A 15,297-nucleotide genomic window follows, 5' to 3' on the forward strand; every position below is an offset into this window, starting at 1 on the left:
TTCTTTTGCAATTAAAATTGTTGGTCTCACGTATTTACTACTGACAAATTGCTCATCATTACTATTGACTAAAATAGTCTTTGACTCTTTACCCTTATTCTTTGATCATGTTATCCATGGCTTGGACTTGGCGTGACTGTTGCAACTTGCTACTAAGGCCTACCGATCTTCCCTTAATGTTTTTCTTTAATGCTGGAATCCTCCTCTAAATCTCACTTCAAAGAGAAGAGGTTCCTCAGCTGTTGAAATCTTCTTCATGGCTGCTGACTGTGACTTTCAAAAACTTTCATTCCTTTGCAGTGGAAGATTGAAAGACGTTGTGGGAGGATGTAGCATTTAATGGGACAACCAAAGGACAGGTCTGATTAGTCTATTAGAAGTGGGCTGTACCTATGTAGAGACATTCAACGAGTGGGAAATGGGGCCTGTGCCATGTCTCTAATGAAGCCTGAATTCATCACCAGCGACCATGGAAAGGGACTAATGGAAAGCGACTTTTAACTTTTTTCCTCCCTTACAACAGGTAATTGTTGTACAGTAAGTGCAATATAATTTTAATATTTAATAAAAGTTTTTACACAATTGAGCACTCCCTCTTATCTGCTGTGGGCAAAGTTCAGAAGACTCTTTTCATGTTTCGAGATTGAGATCTGTTAAATTTCAAGTGGGGGGGGGGGGTTATAAGTAACCATCTTAACCAGGGGTCCCGACCTTTTTTACCCGTGAGCCACATTCAAAAATAAAAAGAGTTGGGGAGCAACAAAGGCATGCAAAAACTTCCTGGGGTGCCAAATAAGGGCTGTGATTGGCTATGTGGTAGTCCCTATGTGGTCGGTCAGTCTAAAGGAGTGTCACGAACGGAACCCTAAATCCAGCTAAGCCCCCTGGTCTCAGCTCTTGCTTTAACAGCCACCTTTCACCTCAAGAAGAGCCCTCAGCTAATTGGATGCCACCAGGTCTTACTAAGAGAGGAGCAAAGCTACAGGTTCTGGACGAGCAAAGGGGCATGCCAAGGATACTGGATGGAAGAACACACGTGGAAGGCAGAACAGACAACTCAGCGTGGGACAGGCAGGCCAGCACAAGCAGAGTAGAATAGTCAGACAGGCCGGAATCATGAATTGGAGAGCGTAGAATAGTCAGACAGAGACAGACAGGGTTAAGCTTGCAGAGGTCAGAATAAACAGTCAGGCAAGGGTCAGGATAAAGAGTTCAGAATAGTCAGGCTAAGCAAGGGTCAATACACAGAAAATCAACAGGAATCACTTAGAAGTAGCACCAGGAACAACCTAAATTGAACCTAACAATGGGCAATGTCTATAGCATTGAATTCCCCTTAAATACATTTGAATTTCGCACCAATACACAATGACGTCAACATGCCGGCGTTGTTGTGCCTATGAAACCCGGAAGTGCGCGCCGCGAGCCATAGAGGAAACCGGCACACAGAGGAGGCGGGCGTCGCTGGAGGCGTGTCGGGCGTCCCTGTCGGCCACTGGACCACCAGGGTAACTTATCGTTACAAGGAGGTTCCGTTTGGCAGTACACTTGGTTTTTATGCACAAAAAATTTCCTTCAAGTCAGAAATTCAAAAAATAAGCAGCTGCTTTGAGGGCACTGGGAGCAACATCCAAGGGGTTGGGGAGCAACATTTTGCTCGCGAGCTACTGGTTGGGGATCACTGATCTAAACTAACCATAGGTGTGACCTTCTTTTGGTTTTCTACTTATAAGTCCTATCTTCTACATATTTCCCTTTTATTCCATTTGTGACACATATGGTGGGAAAATAATATAAAAATACTATATATATCCTTTTTATTCTTACAGCTAAACGCACTGGAAATACTTGTTTTTTTCATTTATGAGACAATGCCTCAACCACTGAATTTGACAGCACATATTGCCCTTTAATTTGTGCCTGTAAGTTGCCTATCCATTTAGATAATATCTCTATGAGATAAGGGCCTGCGTCATCTTGGGAAGCTCTTAATCATGAGCATAACAGTATATATCGTGTATGATTATTAATGTTCTATAATTGTAATGGCTACCATCTGTTCTTTTAAATATTTTGTTTAAATGTACAGCTCTGTATATACAAGAAGTGGTATATAAACACATTTACAAACCCAGGGAGATAATCAAGCTATTATTCCACTAAGGTAGAAGCCAATGGGTTGGAATGGGTTGGTATTTTCTATTATTGTAAGGTGAATAAATAGAGATCATATATTGAATACAATATATTGATTATAATTATTTATGTATACTTAGATACTACATTTTCAGATCTCACTTTAAGGACCTATTACCTGATCTAACTGCCAGTCCATCAAACTTCATCTAATTCTTGTGTTCCGTCAGCCTAGTTTCTCCAGTAGCTTTAACCTCCTGTCACTCTAAAATCTTACAGTTAATCAAATACAACGTATTCATCATTACAATTTCAGTTGTTGCTAGCAACACAGGGTTTTAACACCCAGAATTTCCGTGAACAAATAGTTAATAAATCCTGTATTCTTTATGGTAAAATAATAAGATGAATCAATTAATCTCAAATTCTAACCATTGCAAGAATGAAAAAGAATGAGAAGTAGAATTACTGTACAAACTGACCATATTGAGTAGCTTTCTAATCATAGTCCTCACTTGAGTCTTCCTTTCTACTTCTAAAGCACAGCATGTAAGGGGCTAACACAACGGGGGAACCAATTTAATTGCTCATAATTGCTCATCATTGCTGGGCAGTTGCACTTGGAAGTAGTCATGGAAATATAGGCTTCCATTCAATTCGGCAATATTAACGGTACAACTCACTAGGGCTACTTCTCTCATCATCCCTAGAAAGTCAGTGGCTGGATGCAGATGAGGGTTGTTGTCATTCCAGATATGCAGAACACTTGCACAGGATTAAATAAGAATTAATAGTTGGATATTTCACCCCAACAGAAAAAAAAATTTCAAATTCGTCTTTCCAGGAAGGCAGGCATGGAGAACATAGATTATAGAATATAGTGACTAGATACATAGTAACTCGTGGACAAAATCTTCAACAAGGTCCCTCGGCCATTAATATAAACCATTGTGAGCGGTGATTGCTCTTTTTATCTTCCATCCACATCTATAAAGAAAACCATACCCCAAAATAAATACTTAAAGGACAACCAAAAGTTAGGCACCCCCAAGTGATTGTATCTACTTATCTGAAACCCCAGGCCGGTGCTCCTATCAGCACTAGGATGAAAATCCGAAAACTTGGCTATTTCGTTCTACGGGCAAATGTCTGCCACAGGATACCGTCCCAGGGTTTCAGGTAAGTAAATACAATCACTTGAGGGTGCCTAACATTTGGCTAACAACGACTTTCCTTCTCCTTTAAGTGGGATATTATATCATTTTACCAATCTGGAATATATACAGTATGTGTCATTATTGTCATTTTACATCTTTTACCTTGAACCACTATTTTGTGATGGTCCATGTGCTGCCTCAGAGATCACCTGATCAGAAATACGGCAGCTCTAACTGTAACAGGAAGAGATCACCTGACCAGAAATACTGCAGCTCTAGAGGAAGAGATCACCTGACCAGAAATACTTCAGCTCTAACTGTAACAGGAAGAGATCACCTGACCAGAAATACTTCAGCTCTAACTGTAACAGGAAGAGATCACCTGACCAGAAATGCTGCAGCTCTAACTGTAACAGGAAGAGATCACCTGACCAGAAATACTGCAGCTGTAACTGTAACAGGAAGAAGTGTGGAAGCAAAAGTCTGTTAATTGGCATATGTGACCTAATATGTATGGTTTGTTTGTGTGCGCTGTGAATCATACAATCCCAGGGGGTGGTCGTTAGTTCTTAAAATGCGTTAGTTTCCCAATGCCACATACTACATAAAAGCATACTTTTCTGAACATAGTTTATTTACATGAAGCAGGGTTTTATATATGAGCTGTTTTATGTGATATCTTTTTACAGAGACCTACTGTACATTGTTTGGGGGGTATAGTTTTCCTTTAAAAGCAAAAAAAGCTGAATTTATTAGATCGTGTACTTAACTCAATATACAAAGTTTTTCTACTAAAACTCAGATAATTGGGCTTTGACAAAAGGCTGCTTCCCTGGCATACCTCAGTAAATACAGTATTTGCAATGTTTCACACAGTGACTGGTATCCATTGCTAACCAGACCATAAAACAATATCGGTTAGACGCCAAACACAACTGTAATGATGGAGCATAAAAAAATGACTTTATATTTATGGTGCGCAGTCCCAATGTATTAATTACATATCAAGCAGCCACTTTTTAGGAGAATGTGATTTTTTTTCTTGTTTAAAAGAAATAAATTGCTAGCCAAATGCCCATTCTTATAAGACAGAAGATTTTTGATCTGGCCGCATTCCGATGGCTCATCCATTCGTGCGCTTACGGCCGCATTCCGCTCCTGAAAGCTAAAGTGTGACAGATGCCTCCACAGTAATTGCCAATCAGCCTTTGCACAGCAGCTGAAAACACAATATATCACTTTGATCTCTTGGAGTATGAAAGTATTCACTATCCCCAAATTTGCATGAAGAAAAGGCATTTTTTTTAACAACTGCGAGGGAATTGAAGAGAGAGCTCACATTCCCAAAAAAATGGAGCCAGTTTATTCTAATTTCGTATTTTGAACATATCCAAGCTAGATGCAAGTTCAAACCATGGGGCAAATTTACTAAAGGAAGTGAAGTGGCGGTCGCTAGCAAAATTCGCCAAAACGACACTTTGCAGGGAAATTGCCAATTTACTAACAGGCGTAGAGGACAATTCACTAGAGAAAAGGCTCAGCGCTAACAAAGTGTTGTGCCCTTTCGCCAGGCAAATTCATATCAAATTCATATCAAATTTTCCACTATGTTGCCCTTTTTGCAGGTGAAAGAACATCCTCCTCAAACAAAACTCTGGCGTTTTTTTTCATATTTTAAAGTGCGATCATGTTTAAAAAGTTGTAATTGTATATATATAACTGGAATTACCAGTGATAAAACCTACGGATCCCAAAGCGTCGCAAATAGTGATGGGCGAAATTTATTTTTAGAAAAAACAGACGCCGGCGTCAAAAACGAGACGCCGGCGCCGTTTCACGAATTTTTTGCCGCTTTGCGAATTTCGGGCGAAATTCGCGCATTTTTCGGCGAAACGGCGCAAATTCGCCCAACACTAGTCGCAAAGAAACTTTGAACAACTTCACTATGAGTAGGTTTTATCAATGGTGATTTCAGTTATTTCCGGGAGTGATTTCACTAATAAGAAGCTCAGATCCACTTGAGATGCTACAACAAAATTATATATCAAAGATATCAAAGATATTATAGTAAAATAAAAATGTTTATTAAAGTTCACATTTAAAATGGTACAAACTGACCCCACATGGACCAACTGACGCGTTTCATACCCTCCGGTACTTAGTCATTGGTGTCTCTGTCAGTAGAATATTGAGCACAAAATTTAAACCCAGGTAATCCCACCCATTTTTTCTTAAAACCAGAAGTCAAAAAGGATTAACCCGGTTTTCTTTGCAATTTATCACATTATGTCTATACAGGGTACTAGTACCATTTCCTTTATATTATTCATTAAAATTTCAGGTTCTATCTTAGTAACACAGTATCTCAACTATCCAGTAATATAAATCATAGTGTATTCAAAGTATATAGATGTTACAGTCAATAAGAGGTAGTCAATAGTGATGGGCGAATTTGGGGCGTTTCGCTTTGCCGAAAAATTAGCGAATTTCGAAACGGCCAAAAATCTGCGAAACGGCACCGGCGTCTCGTTTTTGATGCCATCGTCCATTTTTGACGCCGGCGTCCGTTTTTTTGGAAAATGAATTCGCCCATCACTAGTAGTCCATTTAAATATCCAAGAAAACTTTGCACAAATATTTACTATTATAAATCCATCATCTATCTATCAATTAATGTACTCTGAAATAAGCATATTTCTATAGATCCACTTCAGATGATGCTTCGTTAAAAACTACCTTTTCTTGCCCTTAAAAAGAATCATCATTATCAACCTGTCTGCTAGAGGGGCAGATGCTACTGATTACTGTAGGAAATGTAGTTGTAGGTGAGCCCATTAGACCTAGGGTTGGACTGGACCATTTGGGGCTCATCAGGTTCCAAACTTCCGGGCCCCCCTGAATGTTGGCAGCCAATGGGGAAATGGGTCTCGGCCATTTTTTTCCCTGTGTCCCGCCAGCCCAGTCCCTTATTAGACCTAGTCAACTTACTTTAACCTACACATGCTCAAAGATCAATTCCACGATGCACTATTTTCCCCTTACTTTACACCTTTTCCAACACAAATTCTCATGAGATAATTCAGGTAAACATCAAATGCAAAGAGGCAACATTCTCAAATATCCACATACTTGACTGAGGTTCCAAAATAATTTAAAACAAAAAAAGCTTTTTACTTACATTTCGCTGGTAATTCATAACCACAAGTGATTTTTGCTTGTCCAGTTTCACAGCCTCCCAACTCGCGGCATTCAGCAAGCAGAGTAGGCCCTGAAGCTCTGTGAATACAGCCATCAACTGCAGGAGAACATGGAATAATATCAATGAGTGACATGTTTGGCATGATGAAGAAAGAATAATATTACAACCCCAATTAGTTATGGACGAATTTCTCCCCCGAAATTAACGAAACAGCGATAAATTCCAGAAAAATTCGGTTACACTTTAAAATTGACGCCCGCGTTAATTTTGGACGTGCGTCCGCAAAGTTGCTCGTGTCAATTTTGACACCGTGTAGGGATGGGCGAATTTGACCCGTTTCGTTAAAAATTCGCCGCCAGCGTGTCGCAGACGGCCATTATAGTCGCTCGCGAAATTTTATTTTTTGACGCACAGCGCCATAGAAATTTATTGGCGTCATTTTTTCGGTGAGGCGAAAAAATTCGCCCATCCATAGACAGCGGCATTAAAGTCAATGGGCGTCCAAATAGTGTTGCACGGCGAACTTTTTTAACACCTATGAATTTTCGCTGAGTTTCACAAATTTTTTTGGCATCGGCAAAACGCGGAAATTGGCACCAGTCTACCAGGCAGCTGTTACCTTGTGTTAGGGAGCTTCTATCTGGTTACCTTCCCATTGTTCTTTTGTTTGGCTGCTGGGGGGGGAAAGGGAGGGGGTGATATCACTCCAACTTGCAGTACAGCAGTAAAGAGTGACTGAAGTTTATCAGAGCACAAGTCACATGACTGGGGGTAGCTGGGAAACTGAAAATATGTGAGATTTCAAAATTAAATATAAAAAAATATGTTTGCTCTTGAAAAATGGATTTCAGTGCAGAATTCTGCTGGAGCAGCACTATTAACTGATGTGTTTTGATAAAAAAACATTTTTTCCCATGACAGTATCCTTTTAAACAACAACCAACCCATTAATCGCATAGATTGAGCAACTGAAAGGAATTCTGATAAAATCATGTGGTTGCTGGTGCAATGTCTAACGTTACAAAAGTTCAACCAGACAACATGTGACCATTCATGCGCCGATGGATCAAGTAAAGAGTATTATGAAACCCTTTGTTGATCATGGATCCACTTCTTTAAAAATGCTGCCGTGTCAAACCTGAAAGGCAACTAAATCTTCTCTGGTATTTGTGATGCTCCATTCCCAGGACTGTGTCCAATCGCATTAGTGTTTGTGACTAATGGCATCTTTTGAGGCTTATCTGTCTGTGATATGATCTCACGCCGCCTGAACCTCCATGGAATGTCGCCCCGTATCACCAGAAATTGTTAGTTTGTACATTAACCTTGGCAGCTTATGATCTGCGCTTCTTGATATTCTACAGTAGGGAATCAGGCGCTATTATTAATTATCTTTATGGTGCGTAAAGTTCAGCAAAGCTCTATGCAAGCATGTGACTGTTACATACACTGTAATACACAGCATATAGCACAATCGTTCTTACATAGTTCTGCCAAAAAATGAACCCCTTCCATAGAATTGTCTAAGTAAAAACGAAGCACCGTGAGGAGATCCGCATTTATCCACATGCGTAATGGTATGTGGCTCCGTAAAAAATATACAAAGATAAAGAAAAATGAATAAAGCAAAAGTTATATGATAAAATGGTCTCTTATCAAGGTAAACCCCAGTCTGAAGGTTTGCCAATTATTTTTGCTGTGTATAGAGAAATCATGTGTCGGAAGAGACCATCCACTGGTAAAGTAGAAGCCAAAATTATTTTGTAGAATTTAAAAAATCTTTATGAGGACATATATTAGCCTGACGCGTTTAGGCCTATGAGTAAGTGACCACTTCAGGCACGAAATGCGTGAGGTTAAAATATGTTCTAATAAAGATTTTTTTTTTTAATTTTACAAAATACTTTTGGCTACTACTTTACCAGTGGACAGATCCGCATTTACACCACATTAACTATAAACTATAAAAATGAGGCCACAAATCACAGCTGATATGTCAAACCACCCACAAGGTCCAACCAACCCACAAATCTAACTGCGGTGCAGCAACTCCAATTAGTTTAATGGATTTTAAAATACAAAAATGTTGACATAACACACTATACACTTGTCTACACTTGCCATCAGATTGTGTTTTAATTACATATCGAAAAAGGGGGTGAAAGAGGAGGCCGGTAATCGAGAAATGTTCTGTTATTCTTTGATTTCTCCTGGTCAATCAACTGAGTGGCGGCAGCAAAATAGGGGACATTGGTAATTTTCACTTAAAAAGGGCTGAACTACTGGGCTAAATAAATAAATAAGCAATACGTGTTCTCAGGGCTTAAAAAAAAGTAGGGGTCATCTAATGCATAATGCAAAAAATGGCCACAATCAGGTATTTTGTTTTTACCTTATGCACTGCGTGGGGCATTTTAAAATTGTTTCAGGCCTCTGTGCTCCTTTTCAGAAGAACGCCCCTTGAATTGAGAACTTCCTGCGTCACTCCATTCAGCACCCAATCCAAGAGGGGTGACCCAAAAATGTAACATTTCAAGACATGCCCAGAAAAGTTAAATTTTTTGCACTAAATAAACAAACAGGAGCTTTGCCCCACTTGCTGGTATTTTTGTCCTTTTGTAGTAATGATTGAGGTTGATGATCCCTCACTACGTACTGAGCACCAGGTAGATGCAGATCCAGGTCCATGTGCATTAGGGTGTGCTGGAGAGCATTTTTTTTTTTTATAAAAAATAATTTTCATAGAGTCATCCTAAAAAAATGAAATCCTCTTTAATAAGCAATGCCAAGACCAACTTGTCTCTTTATTAATAAGCAATCAGCGGCTCACCCACTACGACAGATTTTTAAGCACAAAACAGCAGCCCCAGGATCGCCCCTGCATCCACCTACCCATACAACACAGGATCCATTATCCGTAAACCTGTTATCCAGAAAGCTAAGAATTACAGAAAGGCTGTCAATATTATCCAAATAATCCATATTTTATTAAAAAATGGCTTCCCCGTTTCTCTATAATAATAAAACAGTAGCTTGTACTTGAAAGTAAGATATAATTAATCCTTATTAGGGACAGAATCCGTCTATTGGGTTTATTTAATGTTTACATGATTTCCTAATAGACTTAAAGGGATACAGTCATAGGAAAAAAAAAATTTTCAAAACACATCAATTAATAATGCTGCTCTAGAAGAATTCTAAACTGAAATCCATTTCTCAAAAGAGCAAACAGATTTTATTATATTTAATTTTGAAATTGGACATGGGGCTAGACATATTGTCAATTTCCCAGCTTCCCCCAGTCATTTGACTTGAGTTCTAATATACTTCAGTCACTCTTTTCTGCTGTGCTGCAAGTTGGAGTGATATCACCCCCTCCCTTTTCCCCCCCAGTAGCCTAACAACAGAACAATGGGAAGGTAACCAGATAGCAGCTCCCTGACACAAGATAACAGCTGCCTGGTAGATCTAAGAACAACACTCAATAGTAAAATCCAGGTCCCACTGAGACACATTCAGTTACATTGAGTAGGAGAAACAACAGCCTGCCAGAAAGCAGTTCCATCCTATAGTGCAGGCTCTTTCTGAAATCACATGACCAGGCAAAATGACCTGAGATGCACCTACACACCAATATTACAACTAAATACACTTGCTGGTTCAGGAATGACATTTTATATTGTAGAGTGAATTATTTGCAGTGTAAACAGTGTCATTTAGAAATAAAAACTACATCATAAAAATCATGACAGAATCCCTTTAAGGTATGAAGATCCAAATAATGGGAATATCTATTATCCGGAAAGCTCTGAGTCTGTAGCATTCAGGCTAACAGGTCCCATATCTGTATTGAAACAAATGAGCCCCTGCAGACAAGAGTCTCTGTAGGCCTCTGAAATGGAAACCAGTTATAGAGTGGTAATAAAATGTTCAGCATAGAATATTGTAAATACAATGGCTTTAAATATATCATAGAGTTTACTTAACCAATATGTTTGTACTTATTTTGAACACTTATTAGTCTGAACACTAACTACAGGAAGAACTGTACTCGGAATGTCTCTACTGAAGGCTCTGATACAGGAGGCATGACCTAGAACTGAAACTCGAACGGACAAAGATCATTTCCTTTAACTTCGAGTCTTATTTTCATAGATTTGCAGGTGTATATGTGATATTGTAATATTCAGTTGCATTAGAGGCAAATTAGTGGATCTTTTACATTCTCGCTATCCATAATCTATCCAATATAAGGGACAGGAGGTTAATGCACTGCATAATGGCTCTCAGGGCTTATTTATTGCTCCGAAGTGCTAGGTAACACATCCGAGTGCATTAAGACAAATAGTTTGTGCCATGCTCAAGGTAAGCTCCAACACAAAGTGTTTTTATCCAGTGTTTGTGGTCAATTCTAACATCTGACTCAAATTCCTTATGGATTCCCAACCTAATTCCAAAGGCTGCATTGATATTTATTCAGACAGTGCTCCAGGCACCTTGTAGCTATAAAAGCTCCGTTGTCACAGTTGAATGTTGACATTTGCCTCTGATCCTTAAACCCTGCGCTCCCCAAACAATGCACAGGCTTCAGTATAAAAATAGCGCCTCAACATTCATCTCGTCCATTTGGAATCGGTTTTATCGGAGAGTAAACATCTTGTTAACTGCCACAATGTTTTAAGCACAACCGTGCTTCTTCTAATGATGTTGTTGGTTTAGGGCAGGGATCCCCAACCTTTTGAACCCGTGAGCAACATTCAGAAGTAAAAGGAGTTGGGGAGCAACACAAGCATGAAAAATGTTCTTGGGGTGCCAAATAAGTGCTGTGATTGGCCATTTGGTAGTCCCTATGTGGATTGTCATCCTACATTGAGACTCTGTTTGGCAGTGCATCTGGTTTTTATACAACCAAAACTTGCCTCCAAGTCTGGAATTCAAAAATAAGCTCCTGCTTTGAGGCCACTGGGAGCAACATCCAAGGGGTTGGTGAGCAACATGTTACTCATGAGCTACTGGTTGGGGATCACTGGTTTAGGGCATGCTACACAAATATTAATAAAATCAAGAGGTAAATGTCTATGAAGGATTTTATTCGTCCAGGTCTTGATATACAGCATCCAGTAGAATGACGTCTAAAAAAGCTGCTCAGATAAGAGGTGAAACATTTTCAAGAAAACTCAGAAAAGTCCAGTTGTTTAAGACTTAACTCTAGTAGGTACAAGAGGTGAATGGGGTTTTGTATAATCCGATGGCTTTATTTATTTTATAAGGGTTCATAGTGAAACCCCATTTGCAGATAATAAGGGGCCGATTCACTAACTTCGAGTGAAGGATTCGAAGTAAAAAAACTTTGAATTTCGAAGTGTTTTTTGGGCTACTTTGACCATTGAATGGGCTATATCGCCCTTCGACTGCGACTTCGAATAGAAGGATTCAAACTAAAAATCGTTCGACTATTTGACCATTCGATAGTCGAAGTATTGTCTTTTTAAGAAAAAAACTTTGACCCCCTAGTTCGCCACCTAAAAGCTACCGAACCCAATGTTAGCCTATGGGGAAGGTCCCCATAGGCTTGCCTAAGTTTTTTTGGTCGAAGGATAATCCTTCGATCGTTGGATTAAAATCCTTTGAATTGTTCGATTCGAAGGATTTTATCGTTCGATCGAAGGATTATTCTATTTGCGCTAAAATCTTTCGACTTCGATATTTGAAGTCAAAGGATTTTAATTGCCAGTCGAATATCCAGGGTTAATTAACTGGCTGGTGATATGGCTGGAGAGGATTCTGAAAAAAAGGCATCTTATATGATCTAACATGGGACTGGTCTTCTTCAGCAGTGGGTGGGACGAGCGGAGGATAATTTTATAAAACTAATCAAAAATATGCAAATAAAACTGGAATAGCAAGATATTACATCTGGAGGCCCATTTACTAAGGGTCGAATATCGAGGGTTGAAGGATTTAGCGATATTCGTACGATCGAACGATCGAAGGAATAATCATTCGATCGAGCGTTTAAATCCTTCGAATCGAACGATTCGAAGGATTATAATCCATCGATCGAACAAATTCCATCGATCAGAAAATTGGCTACAAAGCCTATGGGGACCTTCCCATAGGCTAACATGGCACCTCGGTAGGTTTTACGTGGCGAAGTAGGTGGTCGAAGCTTTTTATAAAGAGACAGTACTTAGACTATCGAATGGTCGAATAGACGAACGATTTTTAGTTCGAATCGTTCGATTTGAAGTCAAAGTCGTAGTCGAAGGTCGAAGTAGCCAATTTGATGGTCAAAGTAGCCAAAAAAATACATTGAAATTCGAAGTATTTTTTATTCTATTCCTTCACTCGAGCTAAGTACATGTGCCCCCTAGTGTGATTGGACTGCTATGCAAACTTCAGTCCAACACATTTGCCCTATACATCTAGATACCAATTCAACATTACAAGACTGCTTTAAGACTTTTGAAATATTGGAAAAAAAACCAGAATTATTGAAATCAAAAGATGTAATTCATTGTCATCCCATTATAATATATGTGTTCCCTTACCGTTGCCTTTAAAGGACAAGTAAAGGCATCTTTTTCTGAATTCACCATACAATTATTCACCCCCCCGCTTGTATTACTTGCTGCTCCACTGCTCAATTTTGCTAGTCTCAGCTTGGTTGTGGCCATCATCTTACCAGGCCCTTACACCATCAACATGGACTACATCGCTGAACTGCACATGCATGAACCCGCAAGCAATCCAACTCGCAATACAGTACATAAAGCTCATTTACAAAAAGGATTTTCTGCGCCTGCTCCTACTGGGAAGCCTATACAATGTGCATGCTCCAGTTCTTGGTCTTGTACAGGAAGTGATGCATTGTTGGCATTCTTGTTTATATACTCAGCACTTTAATGGAGGAATTGAAACTAGTAAATGGCTGGAATGTGACACAAATTGGCCTGCAAAGGACCACAAACTGCTTTGAAAGCTGGATAAAAAACTAAAAGTCAAAATATTTCAATTATTCTTGTTATTTCCCTTATGAGGATACCAGTTTATGGCCATAAAAAGTTGGAATATACTGTAAAATATTGCGTTCTGGACATTGAAACGACTTGCATTGAAAATATGAGCTAATGTTCTCATCACAGGCACACTGGCTCCTTTAACATGAATGATTTCTTTTTACTGTGTATCCTAGAAGACTTTTACATTGACAGTATTTGGGATATCTTTCATTGGTTTTTTTTGGGACTGAATATATAGGTTTAAGCATAACACTTTGCCAATGGAGTAACTCACCAAGTTAAATAGGTTGTCCAGGTGATCCTGCCCCAGGCCCTAAGCTTAAGGGAGCGGACAGTCCGTATGTAGATCAACAAATGTTGCTCTAGTAGGTCACGCATAGATCAGACTAATGATAGGTAAAAATTTGAAAATGTTATTTATATACAGTGATGGGCGAATTTGCGCCGTTTCGCTTCGCCGAAAAATTTGCGAAACGGCGAAAAATTCGCGAAACGTCTCGTTTTTGACGCCGGCACCCGTTTTTGACGCCGGCGCCCATTTTTTCGACGCCGGCGCCCGTTTTTGACGCCGGCGTCCGTTTTTTCAGGAAAATGTTTTTTTTGACGCCGGCGAATTTTTGACGCGAATTTTCGCGGGCGTTTCGCGAATTTATTCGCTGGCGGCGAATTGCGCGAATTCGCGCCTGGCGAATAAATTCGCCCATCACTATTTATATAAACATCTCAATCCTAACGCGTTTCGTGCCACTAGGACACTTAGTCATAGGCTTCTTTTGGGACTGGCCATACTGGTTCAGTTTTAAATGTGGGTCTTTGCACTTCTGTCTACTGAAAACATAGCAACACTTGTGGTACTGTAATGATGGACTGATGAGTAGGTCAGGAAAACTCAACCCACACCTGACCCTAACCCGCAAAACCTTAACCTGCATCCAACCCTAACCCACAAAGTATTGCTGTAGGACCCCCGTCTGACCCATAACCGCCTTATGTTGCTCTGTATACTACTTCTGTGTGTGCCTTTGGTTCCATGACAGAGAATCTTCAGGAGAATATATAATTCATTTGCTTCATTTAGGACCTACCACTAATCCGCAATGGTTGGCCAAATTTTAATGCGTTTTGTAAGGGAATATTTGTGAAAAACACAAGAAAAGATAATACTTTTTCTAAAAGTGAATACAAAAATAAGAAACTGGTATGTTAACAAGAACATATGGATAATAAAAACACAATTTGTATATACAGCCTTGTAGAAATGGGCTTGTATATATATTTCTACATATGTAGGTTGCTTTGGAAAATAGTAAAAAGTGTATTATCACTCCACAGATTTCCTTTTAAAATATTTCTCTTTCATTTTTTATGTACTTCTAATTAGCGCTGTTCAGCTTTTTTTTATTCTGCTTTTTATAAAAGAAGCTTTTCATCTCAATTAATTGCGTTAAAGGGTCACTAAACCCTCAAACTTTCCGGCAGAACGGTGTTGTTATCATATGCCAGTAAAGATTTAATGTTAGTGATGGGCGAATTTGGGGCATTTCGCTTTGCCGAAAAATTTGCGAAATTCGCAAAACTGCTGAAAATTTGCAAAACAGCACCAGCGTCCATTTTTTGGAATGCACCGGCATCCAAAAAATGGATGCCGCCGTCAATAACGAGACTCCGGCACTGTTTCACGAATTTTTCACAGTTTCACAAATTTCGCTGGAAATTCGCAAATTTTTCGGCAAAGCCAAACGCCCCAAATTCGCCCATCACTAACAATAAATCTTTACTGGCG

At 39.4% G+C, this 15,297-nt stretch overlaps 1 protein-coding gene across 1 annotated transcript in view; it reads right to left on the reverse strand.

Annotated features, from left to right (window-relative positions):
* Positions 1 to 15,297, reverse strand: part of LOC108717374 (ADP-ribose glycohydrolase MACROD2) — a 1,335,613-nt gene that overhangs the window by 754,968 nt on the left and 565,348 nt on the right. The window contains exon 5 of the mRNA XM_041564180.1: positions 6,472 to 6,588. Within this exon, the coding sequence (XP_041420114.1) occupies positions 6,472 to 6,588 (117 nt within the window). The remainder of the gene's footprint in view (positions 1 to 6,471; positions 6,589 to 15,297) is intronic.

This window comes from Xenopus laevis, chromosome 5S, assembly GCF_017654675.1.
Source record: "Xenopus laevis strain J_2021 chromosome 5S, Xenopus_laevis_v10.1, whole genome shotgun sequence".
In the NCBI taxonomy this organism is placed as follows: Eukaryota; Metazoa; Chordata; class Amphibia; order Anura; family Pipidae; genus Xenopus; species Xenopus laevis.